Below are 23,028 nucleotides of genomic sequence, written 5' to 3'. Positions count from 1 at the left end.
TTTCAAGAACTAAAGACAGCAAGAGAAGCGGCTGTCCCTCCCTTCCCCCCCCAAATTAACAGAAAAATACTTTCAAATAAAAAGAAAAAAAAGCTTGAGAATATTAATGAACTAAGTCAGGATTAATCAACACGTATCACCAAATGATATGTGAATCACAGTGAATTAAAATTTCCATCACAAACTGAAAAGGTTTCAAATATAACAAGATAATCACTGCTGTTACACATTAGAAAATAAAAACAAATGCATACAAGCCCCTTCCAACGCATGCCTCACTAGTATTCACTTCAATATATGCACAGTGTTTTTCTGAGATGAAATGTAGTTTTGTTACACCTCTTTTCTCAAACTCCATTAATTCTACCTTCTAAGTAGGAGTTTGAAATGCTGGTTTATTAAACAAATGTAATTAATTTGCACCCCTGGTATCTTGCAGTCACTCTCTTGGCAACAGCATTGTAAGTCTTTAGGAACTAAGAGGGTCTTCAATTTGGATCTAAATTTCTCCAACTAATCTCCAGTACTGAATTCCCATTATTCTGTCTAGTTTTCAAAGAAGACTGCAGTTCGGGAAAGAATCTCTCCTCCACCAGGTAACTGAATAACGTAACTTTTCAATTCAGTTCTAGCTCACCTATAATACAAATTATTCTAGTTAAGTTTTTGCTTTAGTTAAAAAAATAAAATCAAAAGGTTCAAATTAATTTCTGACTTAAGAAAAAAGAAAGATTTGAACCAGTTTCTTTTTAGCTTCAGGGTTACTCTGTGATATTGAGGAGAGTATCTGAGAAAAACAGTGCGATGTCACATTTTTTAACAATGACAACAGACAGCCAGCACTCCATATGGGGTTATGGCAATTCAGAAACAGTATTGCCGACACAATGGGAGTCACTGCATTTTGCTCAAAAAGTATACTACTAATTTGCTGATTGCTCTTGGCGAGGTCACAATTTATGGCTCCTGCAGGAGCAGTGACAACTACCTTAAAGAAAACAAAAGTTCAAGTAACGCTTGAATAAAAGCAGAAGTTTTTGTGTAGTGGGAAGGTGATACGCTGATGCTTGCCCACCAAGTCTTGCCTCCAGCTGCTCCCAGTTAAGTGAGCAGCTCCCAGCTCCTGAGGAGAGCCTGCAGGTGCTATGCAGCATGCTGCCTCACGTTGTAGTGCCTTACCTCAAACTACAAAAACTGAGTGGGAACTTGCTGGGCCATCTAAGGAGCTATACTTTACCTTGCACTATCCTGTATCTTACTCATTTCCTGTACGTTTGAATTCACAAAACCATTTACTAAGCACAAGTAGCAGTATTGTGCTGTTCAAAATGCAGTGTGTGCACATTATTACACACACTGTTTACTGCTGTGCATATATATATATTTGCATGTTGTTGTTTCACAGAAGTCTTATAGTGGCAAAAGCAAAACTAACTTTTCCCTCTCCTGAAACTTCCAGTACAAGTATCTATCACTTATCTTTCGACATCCATGCTCCTACAGCGTGAGTTATTCTGATTGCTTTTCTCAGTTTATCTCCTCATAGCCTCTACCAGATTTAGTAACAATCTCAAGGTCACCCTATGAAAAACACAAGCTCAAAAGACCAAGACATTTCATGAAAAAGGCTGAATATTACTCAGAAAAGTAATTTTCCTTGAACATCAAAAGTCACACAATTATTTAAACTTCAGTAAAAGGTAACATTTAACACATATCTCTGCAAATTAGACATTATGTTAAAAAAAAGACTGAACTGTTGTTTTGTACGCATTTTTCTAGAAGAGGCTATTTTGCTTATGAATGATTTGAATTAGCATAATTCAATATTTGAAAAATGCAAAGACTACATAGACTATCATAGACTACATAGTTTAGAATCATGGAACCACTCTTAATGTGGAATTTGCTTATTAATTTCTGGGGCTATATTAAGTGATAGGTATTTCTACCAAAGTACCTTTCACTTAAGTTCCAAATTTTGCAGAGACATCTGCATAATTTCCACTGAAATTCAAGTTGACACAGACATCTGAAAACAGTTGATTTTAAAAAAAACAGTAGTATATATATCCAAATACAGCTAAAATTTATAACTTATGTAACTTTAATCAGAGGCAGCACTTTGACAAGCTGTATTTAACAAGCTCCAATTATTGTTTACTGATTACCACTGGAAATTTATCTCACCTAGCGTATATTGCGAGATCATCTTCTGAAGGAACATCTGAAAGATTCACTCCATACACGTCTTTTGTTGACTGCACTACATTCTGGAACACAGGAAAAAAGACTAAGGCTGAGGATACCACAACAACATCTGAAGAAAAGTTTGCTTTCAAGCTCCAAAAAGGAGCTATTTCTAAAGCAGAAAACAATTTCAAAAGTGCAGGCAAAACCAAACAAGCTTCTCACATACACAGTAGTCTCAGCTTATGCAGGGTGGGTTTTTTTTAAAATAAAAATACTATATAAAAAAATATTATTCAAGACATTTGTTCAACAAGTAAAGGAAAGGGGGTTTGAAAGATAACATCATATAAACCATCATTGTAGGAGAATAAATTATATTTATAGGACATATAATGATGTAGGTATTAAATTATATTCTGTGTTAGAGCTTAATATAGAATAAATCATACTCATTCAGCACATGCTCCCACATTTGCTTTCACATTTCCTGCTGTCAGTTCTGAAATAATTACAAACTTCAGGTTGAACAAAACTATTTTTATTTTATACATTACAAAATCATGTCAGTCAGCTATAACAAGGGTCCAATGCACATTGACAATGCAATACTTCATTAACTATGTCTAATGATTCAGTGTTAAAGTGAGGGGATGTACTGACAAGACAGGTGTGACTGCAAGTAAGTCAACTACAAAACCAGGGCTTTTTAATTCTAAAAGATCCAAAGTCAAAGAACAACTTTGGAAAGATATGTCCTGACCAGAGATTACAAACACATTTATTAACTTCTGTGAAATGTGACTAGAAAAGAACTAGCTATTTGGGCCATGTGTATCACATATTCCCATGTGCTGGCTATCCACAAGAAAGAAGGTGGAAAAAATGTTGCATGAATTAATAAAAGATATTTCCATAATACTTCATACCAGTCAATATTTTCATTATGTTATCACCCAAGGGATTCAAACAGAATTAGAGTTACTCTAGTAGAAGGATTAATACCTCACACTTGAGAATACGTTCTTTTCATAAGACTGTGCACACAATTCCACTATTATCCTGCCATCGGCTTCAGCCGTAGTAGTAGTAATAACAGAACCAACGTGACAACATTATGATGCACATTTTTCAAGTTAATTTCTTTTTTTAAAATGTCAGACCATATAATTCTGAAACAGCAATTTAAAAATCTTCACATAAATCAGGTTGAAACTTAGCCAGATTGAACATTAATTTACAGTTATATCCACCTGAGTAAGTGGCATCATTCAAAAGGAATAGATTTATAATAGAAAGAGGTGGTGCTGAAGACCTCAGATCCATACTACATGTCTGTCAAGGGGTTTGCTCCAGCTTAGCTCCCATAGACTAAATGTTGATTACGTAGTGTGTTTCAATTCAAATTATTAATTTCTTGTTCAATTAAATAACAAGAATAACTGCAAAGTTTTATAAGCAGCTGCGCTAATATCCACACAAAGAAATTACATTGGAGACTTTCTTTCACTTAATTTCTCAGTGCTTCACTTCTAAGCGTTCTAAAAAAAATTATTGGGTTTATTTAAGGAAATGTGAATTTTGAGTCCATGATTAGCCTTCTTGCCTGCCACAGTGATTTCTTACCTCTGTGATTTTTGTATTGTCTCCTGTATCGGTCACCTTTACTGGAGTTGAACGCTGAGAAACAGCGCCTTCATCTTCTTTGTCCGTCCCAGAATCATCTTCAGAACTACTTGACACTGCTTCCTCACTTGGTGGTGGAGGAGCACTAGCAGCTGTTTTGCGCTGCAGCACAGTTTCTTCTCTATTACTTTTGTTCCTATTATGAAATGCAGGATTTAGTAATTAAATCAGTGAGATATTAACAAGTAGTTAAAATTCCTAATTTTGGTTACAATCTTACTGAAGGAAATGAATTCTGTCCTCTGGAGCAACTTGTTGCTCATCTTTTGAATCCCCCAATTGATTTACTTTTCTTCAATCTCTTCTTATTCCAGAGCACTTAAAGAGAGCTCAAAGGATTATGTCAGCTTTTATCCACCAATTCTCCAATTCTTCACTTAAATCCCTCCCTTAGACTGAATGAATAGAAATTCATCAAGACATAACATCTTTGGTTTTGATCTGGGAAAAAGCTTCACTTGTTGTTTGTTTAATTACATTGTCCACTCCACTAGCTTTCTTAATCTTGGGCCTAAAGATCTTAATCATGATGTCAATTTTTTCCCTTCCTTTTCCATACCTCTCCCTTCAATTTAGTTCTTTAATCAGCAACATTTCTTTATATGGCATGTATTTCTCACTCTAGAAATTCAAGTCAATATAAACAGGTGCCTTATTTGAAAGAATTTTTCAAGATACAGCATCTATATTTTAGCAGGCTAACACTGGGTTTCACTGTACAAGCTCTGAGAGGCATATGTTACTTTACCCAGAAATTGTACCACTCTTACGTCCTCCACATCCTTTCCTACAGGCCACAGAAGGGTATGTGGTTACACTTTCCTCTCAGACATTGTCACAATTGTTCAGGGACTTTGGAGGAAAAGGGATTGGAAGGCAGGTAATGAATATGTTTATAGACAAACATATGCATTCCTGTCATCTCCAATAGAGGACACAGTTGCTACTACTATATAGAGATGATCAAATTTTAACAACCTCTGTATCTTTATTTTAGGTAAAATTTTCTCATGAGCTTCACTTAGAGGAGTACAAGAAAACAGAAAAGATTAAACAAGTCTGAATAAAGAATTCCTAGTGTCACATAAATATCTCAAATTAGATATGATTTTCAAATACAGTAGAACACTAATGATTTTTTTCCCATGTAACAGAGACTATGCTACACAGACACACACATAGAGTTCCATTAAAAATTTTGCATTAAAATTTCATTATTATTAAACCAGAACTAAATTTTATAATTCAGACTTACGCCAACACTGATTTTCCAGTTTCATCAGGTTTACGAACAGTAAATGGACTTGGATCAATCCCCACATTCTTTGGCATAAAATCTCTAGCAAGTAGAAAGGAAAAATTGCTCATCAGCAAAGTTCAACACAAAGTTCAATTTTTTTAAATTTCCTGGAAAAACCACCTCTAACGTCTACTTCTGACGTTTAAAAAAATCATTAGAAAAAGAAATACCAAGTTCTAACTTCATCATTACAAGTTAAAGTAATGTAAACGTTACCCCGTTGGGTATTAAAAAAGCTTCCAGTTGCATTGTTTAGTCCCCTAAAACTGCAAATGTTACTACTTGCCAAGGAGCCTTGAGCATTGAGCTCCATTCCCATGCTGAAGAAGCCCTGTTGTTTTCAAAATGTTGCCAACACTCAAACTGGGTCTACACAAAAACTTAATCTTTCTGATAGTCTTTAGCTAAAGGTGATTAAGATCATGCATAGAATATCCAGCTGCCAAAAACCAACCAACCAAAAAAAAAAACCCAAGCACAACCAAAAAAAACCCAAACCTCAACCTCCATATCTGGCCAGCTGTGAGAACTTGATAACTGAAGAAAACAATTGTCAAATGAGAACAGAACAATGAGAAAACAATTGTTTTGAAGGTAGCCTCTGTGATCTGAGTTCACAAAGAAAAGCCTCCATTCTCAGCCTTTAAGTGCCCAAACATTTGGCATCATATAATGCAGAATAATTGGAAAATTAAATGATATTTCAACAGATTTTTTTTAGAGTAGCATTTTGATTTCAGTATTGTGATTTAGCTCCTAGAAGTCTTCTAAATGTGAAGCTTAAAAAAAACCCAATATAAACATCCCATGAAACCTATCATGTTGCACAGATTTAACCAAATAAATCAAACATTCAATTCACATCAAATCAACTTCCAGTTATGGATTTACAGTCACAAAACATGCCCATATACCGTGTGGAATTGGTCATGGCCAAGCAGAAAGTCTCATCAAAACTGCTCAACTCATATGGCCGAAAAAACTCATTGTGGATATCAATTTCCTCTTCATACTTGTGAAATTTCTTCACTGTCAGTTTCCGTCTGTTTTCAGCACATGTCACTGGGGAAAAGTAAAAACAAGTCTTCTTACTAACAACCACTGACTCTGTCAAATTCTAAACAAACAATACTTTGCTTACCTAGCCACCCTTCCAGGTGTTTTTCTACAACCATATCCCCTCTAAGACAAGAAAATATGGTATGAAGATAATGCACATCACATTTTTGATATGCATTATCAACCACCATTTGATTTCCCTCCATGATGACAATTCCTAATAAGACATGCTCCACAGTACCCCAGAGAATTAAGGCGCTATACGTTGTCTGCAACAGGAATGTGACCACCAGCACAGACTGTAAATATATGCTAATAGGCAAGCAAAGAATAAATGAATGAACTAGATGATCTTTAAAGTCTCTTCCAACCTAAACTATTTTAAATATGTCTATAAACACGTAGAGGTAAAGTTTTAGTCAATTAGATGTGTTGCAACCTGCAGTTGAAAAACCACAGCTCATTGCCAGGAAAACAATAGTGTTCACCAATCATTGTGGAAACATTGCGGGGATTTTTTCAGATTTGGGATCTAAAACAGTTAAAAACTACTTGTGATTAAAACTTGTTTTTCAAGATACTCTGTAAGCCAAGGAGCAAATACAATTCCTACCTTCATCAAAAGGAAGAGGTAAATGCTTTAGCACGCCTGTGGTCCACCAGTAAGTATAGCTGTAGAGGAAAAAGAGACACACAAATGATTCAGAAGATTTGATCTTGTACCCAGTCTAAATATTCGCACATAACAGTTACCCAGCCATACAGTGTCACATTTCTTTATAATTCAAGTGCAGAAGAAAGTAAAGAATTATCCTCAAACGAAAGACTTCAAGAGGCTCCTATCCTACTACGTTGCTCTCAGGCCATGAAATTTAAACACAGGAAGATCAGTACAGTTAGGGAGGGAGGAGTGCTTTTTTTTTCAATGAAACAAAATACATTTCAGGTAGCTCCCTCTACAGTACTGAAAATTAAAATCTTAAGACATATAGAAGTTATTTATCTATTTCTCTTGTTCTAGTCTTTTTTTTCTAAGAAAACCCCAAATATCGATCCCCACCCACCACTCATTCAGATTCTAGAATTTAGGAAAAGGGTCTGAAGAAATGAAGGTCGCTGACAATACAATCAGAAGATTGTCAAAGCAGCTGACTTCTGCACACAGAAACACATTTTGATGTGACAGCTGTTCTAGATCTGACAACTGAATGTTGGCACAGCTAACAGCAAAAATCAGGCCCTCCTGGAAGCTTATTCAGGATTTCTGAAAAACAACGAAGTCAAGCAATATTCATAAAACAAATCATGTTTATCTTTCATTCACATTCTCATATTTTTGTTCTCTCTTCCCAAATACACTATAATTTGTTCTCTAAAGTTTATTTATTATAGTTTCTTCCATTTCATTACTTGGGATGAAAAAGCATTTATCGTCATTGATTTTTATTTCAAGTACATGTGTATTCACAACACTAAGGGCTGTAATCAGAGTATTAATGTGATTATCTCCTACTCATGCCAACGTAGCCATCTGGAGCAGAAACAATGGATGTATTCCCATGCCCAGAGACAGAGCTGCTAGTGGGACTTCGCAAACAGTATACAACAGGCAGGGCTACAGACTTCCATTCCAAGAACCGCTTATGTCCTAGGCAGAAAGGGATGAGTTATGCCTGACAGTCCCATCTCTTCTTGGAAGTACTGTATCAGGCCATGCTAGTGAGCCATTTGCTCCAGTGTCTTCAGAAACTATGCAGACATATCCAGTTTTGCTGCTTGCATAAATGATAAATATCGTGGCAACAGAATACAGAGATTTTCCATATTCACGTGAATCACAAATCATATAAAAGTAATGCATGAAACTCTCATGGAATCTCTTCTTTTTGATGGAGAGGAAAATACAACATAGGAAAAGCACAGAGTCAAAAGAACTTTCAATACAGGAAACATTATCTTCCTTCCCTTCCTCTATTTTTGATTTTATTATCATTTTTCATTATTTCCTTTGCTGCTGTGCCCAAGGAATCCAAAAGAGGCACTGCACAGATCAGCTGGAAGAAGTTATATAAAGAATTTGTCCAGTAGTCTAGTAGAAACAAAAAATTACCTGGAGGAGCTAACTACTTATTACATGGAGGTGTCATTTCATTCACATGAGAAAACATCTTGGTTGTATATCATAAGTGCTCAGAAGAAATTCTGGCCAGAATGAAATGTAAAATTAATTAACAAGTAAATGAGGAACACTAAGATTTTTTTAATATTCCATCTCATTTGAGAACACTACCAGTGACAAATGAGAAACAGTTGTTTAACAGAGTAACAGATGAAAGGGAGACTAGGACATTCCTCTATTTTAACATATCATCTGAATTCATTTTTGACATACAATAATGTTAGGAATGAGTAGGCAATAAAATTAATGTTGCATGGTTCATGTGTGCCTGAAACAGCACTTGGCTGTGCAGCTGATTATCAGCCAGCAACAAAAGAAACAGCAGAAAACGACTGAAATTTAGAAAGTCATATTGCATGCCAGCTTCCATGACAAATTAATAAAATAAGCAGCCAACAGGAACTGAACGCACTGTTCAAACACTTGCAATCTTCCCTAGACAAAAATCTAAATGCGAATATTCTAGATGTACTATTTGCATACAGAGCTTTACGACTCACAGAATGAACAAAGGTGCAGTGAAAATCCTAAAAGAGAAGATCTAGTTAGCAAGTCTAGTATTGCCCTTATTAAAATGGATTTTTTTTTTTTACACACAGTATTTATAATGCCTAACAAAATCATTCCATATTGTGAAGCAGTCTAAAATTACTTTAAAATTGTTACATTTCAGCTCTATTACTTCCGCATAGTGCCATGCAACTACAATAGAACACAAATGAAGAAAAACAGTCTTCAAAACATGCTAGACATGGCTGAAAGGAAGGTAGAAAATCACGGTCTTCTTGGTATGCACAAAAGCAGACCCAGTGCATTACACAAAAAACCCAAACAAATGCTATCATCATCACCTAATAACAAATGCAAAATGAATTTATAGATTTGACTGTGAAAAATACACCTGTACATTGCTTTGTAAGACAGTGGTAACTGTACTTCAGTAAAAAAATCGAAGCATTTCACGCTGTAGGGTAGAATTTCATAAGAAATGCAACTTCTCCTTAGTACAAAATAACATACTAAAGCAAATATTTGAAAATACCAATATCCAACATTTTTGGTCCTCTTTTAAAGGTCATTTTTTTTTCAAGTTTTTGTAAAAACTTGAAAACCAGTAAGCAAGTTTTTGACAGGTTGATCAAATTATTTACTTCACAAAGTGTATTTTTAAAAAATTTATTAGAGCAGTAGCAAAGAAAAAAAACAGAACAACAAAATACCTTCGCCTGGTCTGTGACAGACTAAGTGTGTTCTTGTGATGCAAATAAAAATCAGTGGGAAGTTCCCAGAGATGAGGTTTTCCTTCTGTAGGCTTGAATACACCCAGAAAGAGATTGATAGAATCTTGTCTGTCTGCATCTGTTAGACAAGAGGTACACTTAAGGTCAGGAACATTGCACAACTCAAGTCCATTTAGGCATTTGCTTATTCATTATGTTTGCTCCTCACAGACGGAGTGTGTATCTCCTATGACTTCTACAGGGACCTATGGGCTTCAACCACCTTAACGAAACTTCATTTAGACCTGACCTTCTGCCACACTGCAGTGCATGTGGGACTAATACCAGCACTGCCCCTCTCCTTGGGTTCTCTCACACGAGCCAATGCAGAAGCTCTGCTTAGAGGCTCTGCATAAGTAAGACATCACACTGCAGCTCTGTCTCCCAACCCTTGTATATATGTGCATGCATGAAGTATGTGCATGTATTTACGCATGTTTCAGGGAATCCGACACATCATGATGAATTATTGCAGTCTAAATAACAGAAGAACGATTTAATGAAATTAAGCAGTATCCATACAATACACAAGTTTCTCAAATAACACACAAATTCTAATTTTCGGGGGGGGGGGTTCTAGTCAAAACACAGTAAAATAATTAAACTTCACAAGCATAATTTAATAAGTTTGATTTTTTTTTCCTGTTGGATTAAATAATCAATTTCTTCTGCCATACTCTAAGCATCACCACACTAAAGGCACTTCTAAGATCCCATAGTTACATATCACTGTAGATGAAGCATGACAAGAAATGTTGTCATTCACTTACATCTTTAAAATCTCTCTTGCTACCTAGCTGCTGATAGGATAAGTTACAACAGATATGAAGAAAAGCTGAAGTCAGATGAGGTCTTGGGGACAGTGAACTACAATAAAAACAGTTTTGCAAGCAGAGTCATAGGGGCAGAGGAGAGCTTACATGCAAAGGATCTTCAGGTACCAGAGAGTTTGTGGAGAATTGAGCTCTATTTGTGCCCTGAGGAATTAGCTTTTGGAAAGCTCTCATCACCACTCATTGGTACTTCAGTAATCATCAGAGAAGGAACAGTTCAGATTTGTTCAATAGACAGTGCTGCTCCTTCAGTTCTCTCTGCATTTCAATGAGTATTACGAGAGTTGAGTATCCCTTTAGCAACACATTGCATCAAAAAGACAAACTGAAGTCTCAGTATACCAGAAAGCAGGTAAAAAAAACATAGGCAGAATCCCAAAGGCAGTGGTATGACAACAAGGACAAAGTTGCTTTTTGGCAACCACCGAAGTTTCAGTCAACACCTCCTTCTCCCCAGAATTTGAACACCTCTTCCCTCTGTGCAACATTTAATATTTTTTACAGGTAATTAAGACAAACAAGCAGCTGACAAATGAAGTGCTACATCGAAATTTGGTGACAACAGAAACATGGAAAAGTACAGTACTTTACAGAAGTGTGCATATGTGGAGGTCAGTATTTGGAAGTGGGATCTTCTGTATGAACAGGCACACAGTATAACAGGGCAAGGCACCAGGAAAAGAGAACAAAAGAGGAAACCTTTTGATGTTGCTTGGCTCTCCTTCCATATTTAGAGGGCCTTTAATCTGGAATTTGGCTTTTTGCTTCCTTTACTATGCACTCATACTTCCTCCAGCTACTTTTACTGTTCCTTCAGGGCACTCTTCCAAAAAGATACTTACTTTACCTTCTTTCTTGCTCCTCACTTTCCCAATTTTCTTAAGAGGATCAACTTATAAAGACCAACTCTTCTACACAGTAATACTCCAAAGCATTGCTTATGTAGGCCTTTATGGTTTGCAAGACATATTGTTTCTGCAAAATAGCGTCACAGTTTAACCAAGGCATAAGGAGAGAATAAGGAAAGCCAGGAACAGTGCAAGAAAGCTATGCAAAACTCAGTAAAAAGGTCTGAAAAAAAAACCCTTGTTGAGGACACTGAGAGTTAAAAAGAAAGGAAAAGTCACAATCAGTAACATGTAATCTTTCTTCCTGGTAAGTTATTTTGTTAGTGTTTTACAGAAAATGCTGAACAAAACCCAAGAAAGCTCTCTACTTTAAGCACAGAAACTGGAGGAGCCCTAAAGACAAAATTAACATAGTGGTAATTTCTGAAAGCTAAAGGCAGAGGTAAGCCTTCTTTGTTCATTTATCATTGTTTAACCTGTCAGAAATAGAAAGTATACTGAAATTGTTCACTAAATAATGGTAAAACAATTAGAGTAAAACAAGATAGTTCAGTTAACAAACCATGTCACTACTTATACGATAGATGATAAAATGAAATAAAACTAAATAAGATTTGGTCAGTGAAAACCGGCCTGAATTAAAATTCATAACAACTGAATTAACCAATTCATTGCCTGAAATGGTTTATAGCAGCAGTTCATTAAAGCACTTACCTTTCTTCCATCACAACAAAATCACTGCTGTTAAATGTTGCACTGTAAAATGACTCAAACTCTTCCTTGTATTTATTGTTTCAGTTGTGCAGTGGAGTTTTAAGCTTAACATAAATACAGAGTATTTCTCAGTAAGGCCTTTCTACTCTTACTTGTCAACTTATAATCTAAAACGAGGTCAAACCCCATAACATTATAGACTTTTTGTGCATAAGTCTTCAAGCAGGCACAAACATACATGTGACTGGAGAAGCAGATAGTTAACTTGAAAGGTGACAATTTTCCTCCTGCCTTACTTTAAGGGTTGAACAATTTTATGACTTAATTTTGAACAAAAATAATGAAAACTTTTGTCTTTCTTTAAAATGCTGCACAGAGAAGACAGGATATTGAGCTTTTCCAATCAATTTTCTTATCTAGGCAGAAAAATCTCTCTTTTCAAAAATAAATAAATAAGAGAATGTGTCAATGCACTGTGTAGCAGAGGCAAAGCAGCAAACAAGTTTTCTCCCTTCATTGTTAGCACCAAATGTTACAATTACGTACAAGCAAGCAGAAAGACTGCACTGATTTTTCAGAAGATACTGCAATGTACGTGTTTACTAGCACATTTTTAAGGCCATTTGAGAAAACAGGAACTGAAGGGACCATTTAATTGAATTACCTAAAATAATCTACTGCTCTCAATCTGAGTTTGCAACTGCATTACATGACAAATTACTAAATCATGACAGATTCCACACAAGTGAAACTATAACATCCCACAACTAAAATGTTATAGTAATTAAGTTTACTTTCATACAATACTACAAGGTAGTTTACTATGTCCAGTCCTGCTTGTGGCGAAATAGATTATTCTAGATTAAAGAAGCTTATTAGGCAAATTGCAACTCCAGCACTGAAGTCTGCAACACGATATTACTCTCTAAAAAGTAGAAAAGGAAGAAGAACATTCATTTGGAATACTATTTCCTAAGTTCTCTGACAATCATAAATCAAAGAAAAATGTTAGAATTCAACTAATCAGAATGCTTGCCAGAGCGGGTGTTGAAGGAATACTTAATTCTTAGTTGATGGTCTTTTCTTCTCGTACAACTCATTTGTTTATAACCAGGGTACTTCAAACAGTTGAATTCCCAAACTGCACTGCACCCTCTACTTTTTTCAAATGCCAGAATTAAGACCACTTTTTTTTCAAATGCAGAAATTTTGCCTTTACCTTTACTTGACTTTTCCAAGTTACCATAAAATTAACTGTCCCATATTTTTAGGACAAAACCTTGGTTTTCTTCAAAGCTTCAGTCACTAACTTATTTCTGAGAAGAATTTTTTAGTGCTTCACTCTTCTATTATATAGACAACATATTATAAATTTGTAGGTACAGAAAACGTGCAGAAAAGCTAGTCCACATAAAATGAACTAGGGTGAAACTGCACTGAAAATTATGTTTCTTATAAATCCAAGTCTTATCCACTGGATTAGTATCTCCAGGCAAGTCACTTAACCGACACATGTCGGTTTTCTCATCTGTGCAACTTAATTAGTAGTGATTATCCAAAGAGCTATGAGGTCAACAGATGAAACCATTTTCTTAGAAGTGTGAATTATTTTTAGAATCATGTATTTTTCATGATATACAAACCGAGAAAGTAGGGCTAATTGATTTATTTAGGAGGCCACTTGTAATCTGGTTCTGAATCTGATACACTGTATGACTTCAAGCAAATCACTGAAATTTCCTGAGACTGTTTAACATTGGTCCATAAAATTCGTAAACATTAAAAAAAAGTTTAGATCAGAAACACCAGGAAATGCTGGCTCATGAACTGGCTAGCTCTCAGATTTTTATTTGTATTTTAAAGGATATGCCATGGATAGCAACGATAATAAGAGGAGTATAGTAGATCAGAATCTTGTCCTAAAACTGCTTCCTTTATCCCTGCTTTCTGATAAAACCTCAAACATAAAATGTGACACATTAACAGGCTTGCAGGTGCCACTGGAACAGGCAGTGTTGGACACTGAACCTTTACATTTCACAGAAATTAATGCTTTAAAATTTCATACTAAAAGCGCAGCACAAATGGCACTGAATGCTGTGTTTCAACAGTGCAATATTCAAACACAAGGAATGCATAAAGCACCAAAAGTACTTGGCTCAAAAGGAATCAAATATCAAAACCATAAGTAAATTCAGGAAAGTGTGCAGCACATATATGAAAGTTTCATTTATCACATTGACTTCAGTAAGGACTAACATCTGATTTTTTACTCAGCTACATGTTCACCTGGGCGACAAGATGGACTTCATTTTGTATTCTTTCTTCTCTTTATAACATCTTTTTCGGAACAAATTATTTTACCACTGGAACATGTGCATATCACAACTATGCTTGCAAGCAGACCACAACCCCACACGTGGATCTAGAACTTTGCTCAAGCTTTCACCTAACCATTAAGTGGCTGGAATAAGAGTGAATGGCTTCAGAGATTTGTTCCATCTGTTACTTATCAGTACATGTGATACTGCAAGTGTGCTTCCTTTTGCTTGTAAGAACTCAAGAAGACATACCTTATTTCCTCTGCAAACAATAAGATATTATATCACTGAAATAAACAAACTCTCCATTTCTCATTTAATTTGGGCAAACGTGATACACAAATTACATTACTTACATTCAGAAACAGTACTTTAAATGTTGTGCTCTCACGTTTTGCTACATACACAGAATTGTCACTAACAAAAGTACTAACTTCAGCCAAAGAAACCACAGATTACTGAAGTATTTCTAACCAGTGTCCAAATCACTGTTTGAAAGTTCACAGTGTTAAAAATAATTACAGTCTACGACAAAAATAAAGGCTACTTCCTTCCCTGGATATGCAGCTTTCGTGAAAAAGGGTAGTAGAGGACTGACACAATATTTAGAACACAGCAGCACTAAATGTTTGTCATCCTGACATGTCTTAGACTGTTCTTTGATCATTTTTGTAGATCTTTCTCACGATTTCTAAAAACACTAAGTGTTTTGGGGTTTTTCTTTGTTGTTTTGCATATGGTATGGCTCAGCATTTTTCAAAGAGGTTTTCTCTTAGTGACATTGTCCTGAACAAAGCAGAACAGTATCAGTGACTGGTACTATCTAGTAAAGGATCAGGCTAATATTTTACTACATATATAACTTGAAAAATAGTTCATTTACTTAGTGGACCTTGCTTTCTTAATTTAGTTTTGTCTTTTCTACCACACACTCAAGAGTTAGAAATTTCTATTCATAAAAAACAATTCCAAGCATCAGAGTTTGCTTTTTGTTTGAAGTCCCCAGAAACATCACAAGAAACGCTTTGCTTGAAGCCTTCTACTTGTGTTTAGATTTAGATTTACCAGTTTCCTTATATGTAGTGAAGCCATTTTCTCCACAATTTTAACAGTTCTGTAACAGCCACCTGCTTCTCTATAGATCTACAAATGTCACTGGCAGTTTCAGTGACACACGTGTGCATTTTCTAAATACATCTTATACCAGTTCACTGCATTTTATCAAATAAGGCTGCATGTTACCACGTGTTTGTATGGGATACACTCATCAAATCAGAATACTCATTTGACATCATCAGATTTTACTGAATTATTTAGAAATTAAAATGCATCTCTGTCATTAGATCACAGTATGGATTATTGAAACACCACAATTAAGATGCTTTTAAAATAACGGCTTAAAAAGAAAGCACCTAAAATTAAATTTACCTGAGAAAGCATTACTGTAATATCTTGAGAGTGTTTGCATAATATCTTTGGAATGCTGAGTCCATGGAGCTATCTTTCTATAGGTTTTTACTCTGTGAACAAGCTGAGAACCTCCATATTGCAGAGAAAGTGTGTCTCCGTGATCTTCATATAATTCTTCAAATAACCTGAAGGAAAAGCAAAATGTGTCATCTATCAAACTGCTGAAAAGAGTTTTTTGAGAGAAAAAGTAATGAAGTATTATAATAATAAAGTCTTTCTGTTTAACAAGCAATATATTTTCTTCTCTTAAGTACTTCTGCCAGTTTACAAACCCAAACATTTCATTAAAGCATGCTATTAACTTAAAAACACTGAAATTTAAAGCTATGTCTCTATTCTTTACTCAGATAAAAATGTGGAAAACTTATTAAGATATAATAATTACTTAGAAGGATCAGACTGTAAGATGTTCACTAATTTGTAATATATCAGAGGGCACTCATACTACAGAATATGCACTTCTGTAAATTCAAGGAGAAGATTGGCATGTCCTACTGGTCTGCAGGGAGAAAACAAACACATACCTTCACAAACTAAGGTACTTTAACGTCACTAAATGGGACAGAAGACAGCAATATCCCAAGGCTATGTTTTCTGTCAAATCCACTGGGAATGAAATTAGCATAACTTGCCAAGAATCTCCCTAGTTACAATAATGACGGCTCAAAGGTACAAACCGAATAAATATGACTTGCAAGAAATGTGAATGTCAGTCAGATACCATTTGCTGGAGGTGGGAAAAGAAGATGCCAAGAAGGTGGCAGAAAGAGTTGGCTCCATAGACGAATAAGTAGAGTTGTCTAAAAGCAATACAGTCCACTATCATCAAAAAGCTGACAGTAGACTCCAATTTGAGGGCAGTCCAAATGGCAAAAATTATCAAGCACCTCATCAATGACAAAACATGACAACAGTTTCAGGAAACCAGGCTATCATAAGGAAAGGACACCCAGTCTAAAAGATAACAGATTGAAAACGCTTCTCAGAAATGCAGACTATGGCCTTGCTTAAGTAAGACAATGACAATGCTAAAAGAAACTGAAAATTTAGTTAAGAGGAAAAAACCCAACAAAATGGAACAAAATGAAATAAAAAAACCCCACAACCACCAAATCTGTGGAAATGTATTTCACCTCAATACAGCAAGACACAATAACTCAGGCATCTGCATGTGATAACTATAACACCAACAAGAAAGAAGTCCTTAAGAAGTGCAGAGGAGGGTAGAAACAAACAAACAACAACAACAACAGAAAGAAAACAATAAAAGCATTTCCTAAAGAAAGTTCCCAATAAAGGGACAGTACTGCATAAATAATCCAGCAACCATCTGACTGAAGTCCTCCGCAAAAGGTTCTGGACAAAGAACACTTATCTGAGCAGCAAATCAATTTCTGTAAAATCAAAATAGCCATCCAGCCAATCTTCTGCCCAAGGTCAAGTACAAAAAGATCAATTAAGAGTAAACATCTGCTCATTCACTTAAAAAAATCCATGAACAAAAGCAAACAAAACAAACAAACAAAACTCCCCAAAATGACAAAAGAAACAAACCTCCACACAAATTGTTCTGAGTTTATGATACCATGTATTAGAATCTCCTGCTAGTTTCTTTGAGTTTGGTGGGTTGGCTTATTTGGTGCTTAGGGCTTGTTTGTTTGTTTGTTTGTTTTCTTTCTACAAAGGGAAGGATAGCAATGCTGGCCAACTAAAAGCTAAAAAACTGGCTGAAGGCAAAAACTGACAGGTAAAAATACAACATCTCTAAAAAATTTTCCTGTCAGCCACAGGAGACTGATGAACATCATTCCAATGACACTGCAATAATGGTTCACAGAAAGCAGACAACTTGAAATTCATTAAGGATGTTGATCCACATGACTTGGAAAGGACTTGTAAAATTAAATTACTCTTCCACAACCTCAAATTATTAAGCCTGCAGTCAAACAAAGACTATTTCTGCAGAGGAAAAAAGTTAACTACATAGGATAAAATAAGCTTCTAAGGTACGCTTTTTCTACGGAACTTCCTAGACAGGGTAACAATTACACTGAAAGAATCACTAACAAAGTCATTAAGAAGATTAATTATGCTAGACACAAAATCAGACTGTACAAGGCACATGGTTTCTTTATCCTCCAGGATGGCAAACCAAAATAAAATGCTGACTGCAGAAACATAGTTCAACTGAAGTTCTGGACTGTAGCCAGACAATAAAACCATATGAGAACAATCAGAATTAGAGGGAGGACAGTCAAAGAATGCAATGAAAGAAAGTTCTTTATACACGTTAGCTAAGTTAAGGGAGACAGATTAGCCTCTTTGGCCAGTTAGAAGAGTGGAAATGAAGAAGCAGAGTACAAAGGAAGCAGACACTATATTCAGAAACAAGTCTTAACAGATGATAAAATCTGTTTCAGACAGGCATACATCTAGTGCAATGGAAAAGAAAAATATTAGTCAAATGTGGCCAGATAAAGACAACCTTTAATGTCAGGCTAATAGCTACAATTGAAAGACATAATAAGAAATAAGGTATCAGCGAAATCAGAGACAAAGCAACTACTATAATCTTAAGAGATGCTGGTAAGAGATGGAAATTTGGAGGTTAGGGCATAGAGAGGAAACACACTGGAAAAGACAGGAAACATGGGAAAATCGCAGCATGAAGCAACGGAGGAAATTTGGGCTTATAAAACACGGGTGGGAAAGAGGAGAGGAAGTGAAGCCTCAGTAAGCTGTAGCTGAAGAAGAAACCACAGAGAGCGGATTTAAGAGAATTGTCCACCACCTGATCCCCTCTAGTTAGAACCCCAAAGCCCCAGGAGATTGCACAGCAACCGGTATTTGCAGCAGCAGTTGTTTGCTCCCAGAAGTAAACACGCAGCACGTAGTAGCAGCTGGGAGACAGTGCATGTCAGCACACAGTGGAAGTTAGCCAGCGGGTGCTCTCGCTGGCCATTAGGCAGAGGACAGAAAGCCATGCTTGCACAGTGAGCCAATGTGCTGCAAGTGAAGTTGTTTCAGTGGAACATACCAGCTCCTAGCACCAGGCAAGCACTGGAAGCTAGTGGGAGAAAGAAGATAGGCTGAAGGCAGGTCTGGAGTAAAGAGGAGGAGGATACAGAGTAATTTGTCTTTTCTGAAACAGGAGTTACTACCTTCACCTTCTAAAACTATAAAATGAAGCCGTAAGTTTCACAGACATAACAGCTTTAAGGAATAAAATCACATCACCTCAAGGACTCTTACATTAATTTCTGAAATATATTCACAAGTTAAGAAGCTTAGTTCCCCCTGACCCCCAAAGCATTGCAATTTTAATGCTTGGCTTTCTTAAATGGTTTGAGGATGCTTCAATAGGTATCACCGATACCTGATCTGAGAGAACAACTTTGCTGAAAAATTTTCTTCAATAAATGAAAAAGTACAGCATTTTTCCAAAGGAGAAGTAGGAAACGTCAAGGTGAGATGGACTTCCATACAAACAACAGTTTGGCATTCTCCATAAAAGCATGTACTTATTTCAGCTTTCAGTTTTCATCAGGATTTTCCCTCAAGCATGTGAAGTAAATGTAAAAGACTGGGATGGGCTATGTTTTACTTTTATTTAAAAGCAAAACTCTTACCTTCGAGCTTAGACATATAAAGAGAATGAAGTCAAGCAGTTATCTTCTTAGAAGCCTCATTAACATACTTTTCCAGAAAAGCAAATTTTCAGCATGACTGGATTTTTTCAAGAAGATTTCAAGCATGGAATATTTTCTTAAACTTGGATGAATAAACACTATTAAATCATTCCAACAGAAAGAACTGTACTCTGCTTCTACATAGACATAATTTTTCTAAATCTCTGGACACAAAATCAAAAAATAAAACCATGACATTTTATTAATATTTCTTACCTAACAGCATCTGTATCAAATTGTAAGTTTGGTTTATCAATCAGTCCCAATGAATAGAGTTGGTATGCCAAAGCACATTTTCCCACCATAAACTGGGCTGTGTTAGTGCGATCTAAACAGTCCACACAATTAGTTCGGAGAACTCCAGTCTGGTAAAGCAATCCAAATAAGAGTTTTGTCTTAATTAACAAATTATTACACTCATTATTATTGCTTTTTTCCTACCATCCAAAACTTGTTCAATCTCACATTATGTCAGTCCACAAAAAAATTGAGGAAAAACATTTCTAAAAACTGTTAAAAGCAATTAATCTCTACCAAGCTACCTGAGACGGCTGGAATACCTACTTACAAAATATTCTTCCTTCTATCATCACACAAATTGCATCTCTCCTTCAACTCACAAACAGCCCTAAAGATTTACCTCATAAAGAGAAGTAATGTTATTTCAGTGAAGGTCTTATTTTCAAGTATGCCATAATTGCTGCAAAAAATGAAGCACACTTCTCCCTTGCTGTGCTTCTACTGTGATGGTGCTTATATTTTAAGCTTTCTGTATCTGGAGCAACACACATGAACATTTTGTTGAAGTTCACAGTCATGCACATATTCTTTTATGCTGCTTGCACTACCATTCTTCAAATCCATAATGCACGCAAAGTTATTTTATAATATGAACTTCTGCAAGAAACATATCTTAATATAACAGCACGAGTGATTCTTCTGCTCAAATATAAATCTGGTTAATTCCAAGCTAATCAACTAAACTTTCATTGCCATAAAAAAGAATCACCTTTTGGGTGTGACTCAGAAGATATCTATTCCAAGAGGAACTGTGATCCAAACACTTACATGTATGCCACTGGTGACTACCTCAAATTATAAAAGTTGAAAGATAGGTAAAATAATAAATTCTGTAATAGAGGTAAACCTGTTAGATTAACATTTTTAAAAAAATCTAGCTACTGTTGATATATTTTATTTTGAAATAGTTTAAATTCTACATGCTCCACTGTCTATCTGCCTGTGACAAATATAACCCAAAGATCAGCTAGTAAAGGAATGGTCACGTGCTTTATTACGTGAACTACAAAATAATGAATGACAAGTCAAAAGCAACTAAAACTACTTGAGGATATGTCCCGTATTCAGAGTACATAATCATAATGTTCAGGTGTAAGTCTGGTACAGTAAGAGTCATCAGGCACTGGAACAGGCTGCCCAGGGAGGTGGTCGAGTCGCCTTCCCTGGAGGTGTTTAAGGAACGGGTGGATGAAGTGCTTAGGGACATGGTTTAGGGAGTGTTAGGAATGGTTGGACTCGATGATCCAATGGGTCCTTTCCAACCTTGTGATTCTGTGATTCTGTGATTCTGGTACTGTATGGTTTACGGTTTAGTCAGCACTTTTCTGACCTTAAAGAAAGTGTTTCTAAGTTTTCTTTTCTTTTAGTGATGTAAATTGTTAACAACGTACAGAATATTCAGCACTGGTGAAAATGCTTTTAAGAACACATTTTCATGCGTATAAATACATCATCAGGTTTAAGTATGCTTATTCCTCATCTTTTCTGTATGACATTATATGATGCAGTTTGCTAAAATGCTGCTGTTTTAACTTTCACTGCACTGGTAACACCATAGAATAAATTGTAACGGAAACTAGTTCAATACACATGCATTTCTCAGATAACCTCCAGCAAAAATCCAATTCCAACAGCATCAGGTTTCGTGGTACCATGCAAGGACCTAAGCCCTACTTCCCAACTGGATTTCTGGGATGGACAGCAATAATGCTGTTTACTATAAATATGAATTTAAGAACATTCTGTGAATCACCCACTGATCAGGTATTTAAGTGAAATGGTTTACTAGTACTTTAGGAGTCCTGATCTACATCACTATAACTATGTATTAATAAAGTATATTTTAGTACCTGCAAGCGACCAGTGGAAACAACATAACCTCCCAGTTCATTCCACCTGAAAGAGAAATAAAACACAGTGACTTACAAGTCATTTAAAAAAATAACACATCATACCATGTATTGATCTGCTCAGTGAAATAAGTGGCAATTAAAAACCTGCCACAAAGTAAAATTTATATCCCTGAATAGCACAAAGAATTGAAAGCTCTATACAGCAGAAAAATGATGTATTTAAATCATATTGCAAAGAAATCCATCTAGTCTTAAATTAAAAATATTCCAAAGCCATACAAAATATTTCCTTTGCTCCCCATAAAACAGAAGATGAGCAACACAAGGGTTGCTAAATCACGTTTTGAGTGCACAATAATTGAAGTCGGTGCAATGCCAATGACCGGAAGGTAGAGGCATAGCACGTACTCTAGCACAACCTGTTTGATTTTAATCTCCCCCTCACACTGATTCTAGGCATACGTGCTGGACATATACATATTGTCCAAGCCATGCAGTTCTGTACAGGGCTTAACTGTACCCCAGACCCAGAGAACATGAATCAGAAAGGAATGATATTTTGAGGTAGAGGAGCAGTTATGCTTGGTGCCAGTAACCCTTCAACTACTGAATATTTTCAAGTTTGTAGGGCTACCTTGCCTGACCGGAGCATTGCTATGGCAAGCCCATACACTGCACTTGAGACTTGCCAGACTATCTCTACAGAACAAAGCATTACATCAATTATTGATCTTGTTCCTGCTAGTTTATAGAGTTACCATGTTTGCTGCACTTCATAGCAAAGAAAAGCTCTAAGAGAGCCTAGGAGAGTTTTAGCTCAGACTGTGCCTAAAATAGGCTAAAAAGGCAAGGATGCTCGTCATGTACAATATGAACACCCATTTCTGTAGTGATGAATTAGATCCCTAACACTAAAAGTTGCATCGAAAACATATTGAATTTCTGACGCGGAAGTTATTTTTACTTCTGGATTTTCAGGGCCTTGTGAGACTTTAGTTGATTAAATCACTATACTTCTGCAGCAGTCTAAGTAAGTACAGTTTCTATTTCAAAACAGTTTTAAATTTTGTATGTATAAATACCATAAAATTCACTGGAAAACACCAGACTCAGTAACACTTAGATGACACTTATCTTATTAGTATGTCTCAAAATAAAGTCACTTATTAAATTCCAAATGTCATTTTCTTTGCTAAATTTACCCCCAGATTTAGGATTCCTTTGGTTGAGGTGAAAAAAACCCCACAACTTTATATAAAAACACACGGCACAGATTACAAGTTACAAATAATGGTTTGAAGTAAGA

At 35.9% G+C, this 23,028-nt stretch overlaps 1 protein-coding gene across 1 annotated transcript in view; it reads right to left on the bottom strand.

Moving 5' to 3' along the window:
* The window catches only part of FIG4 (FIG4 phosphoinositide 5-phosphatase), a 73,737-nt gene that overhangs the window by 19,195 nt on the left and 31,514 nt on the right, over window positions 1-23,028 (bottom strand). The window contains exons 13-21 of the mRNA XM_009564870.2: window positions 21,720-21,765; window positions 19,786-19,934; window positions 15,839-16,005; window positions 9,635-9,773; window positions 6,849-6,907; window positions 6,091-6,238; window positions 5,132-5,215; window positions 3,817-4,012; window positions 2,191-2,273 (exon numbers count right to left, since the gene is read on the bottom strand). Of these exons, the coding sequence (XP_009563165.1) occupies window positions 2,191-2,273; window positions 3,817-4,012; window positions 5,132-5,215; window positions 6,091-6,238; window positions 6,849-6,907; window positions 9,635-9,773; window positions 15,839-16,005; window positions 19,786-19,934; window positions 21,720-21,765 (1,071 nt within the window). The remainder of the gene's footprint in view (window positions 1-2,190; window positions 2,274-3,816; window positions 4,013-5,131; window positions 5,216-6,090; window positions 6,239-6,848; window positions 6,908-9,634; window positions 9,774-15,838; window positions 16,006-19,785; window positions 19,935-21,719; window positions 21,766-23,028) is intronic.

The sequence above is a fragment of the Cuculus canorus genome, chromosome 3, assembly GCF_017976375.1.
Source record: "Cuculus canorus isolate bCucCan1 chromosome 3, bCucCan1.pri, whole genome shotgun sequence".
NCBI classification, from domain to species: domain Eukaryota; kingdom Metazoa; phylum Chordata; class Aves; order Cuculiformes; family Cuculidae; genus Cuculus; species Cuculus canorus.
Note: the sequence above shows the minus strand (reverse complement) of the source record. Positions and strands in the feature narration are given on the sequence as shown.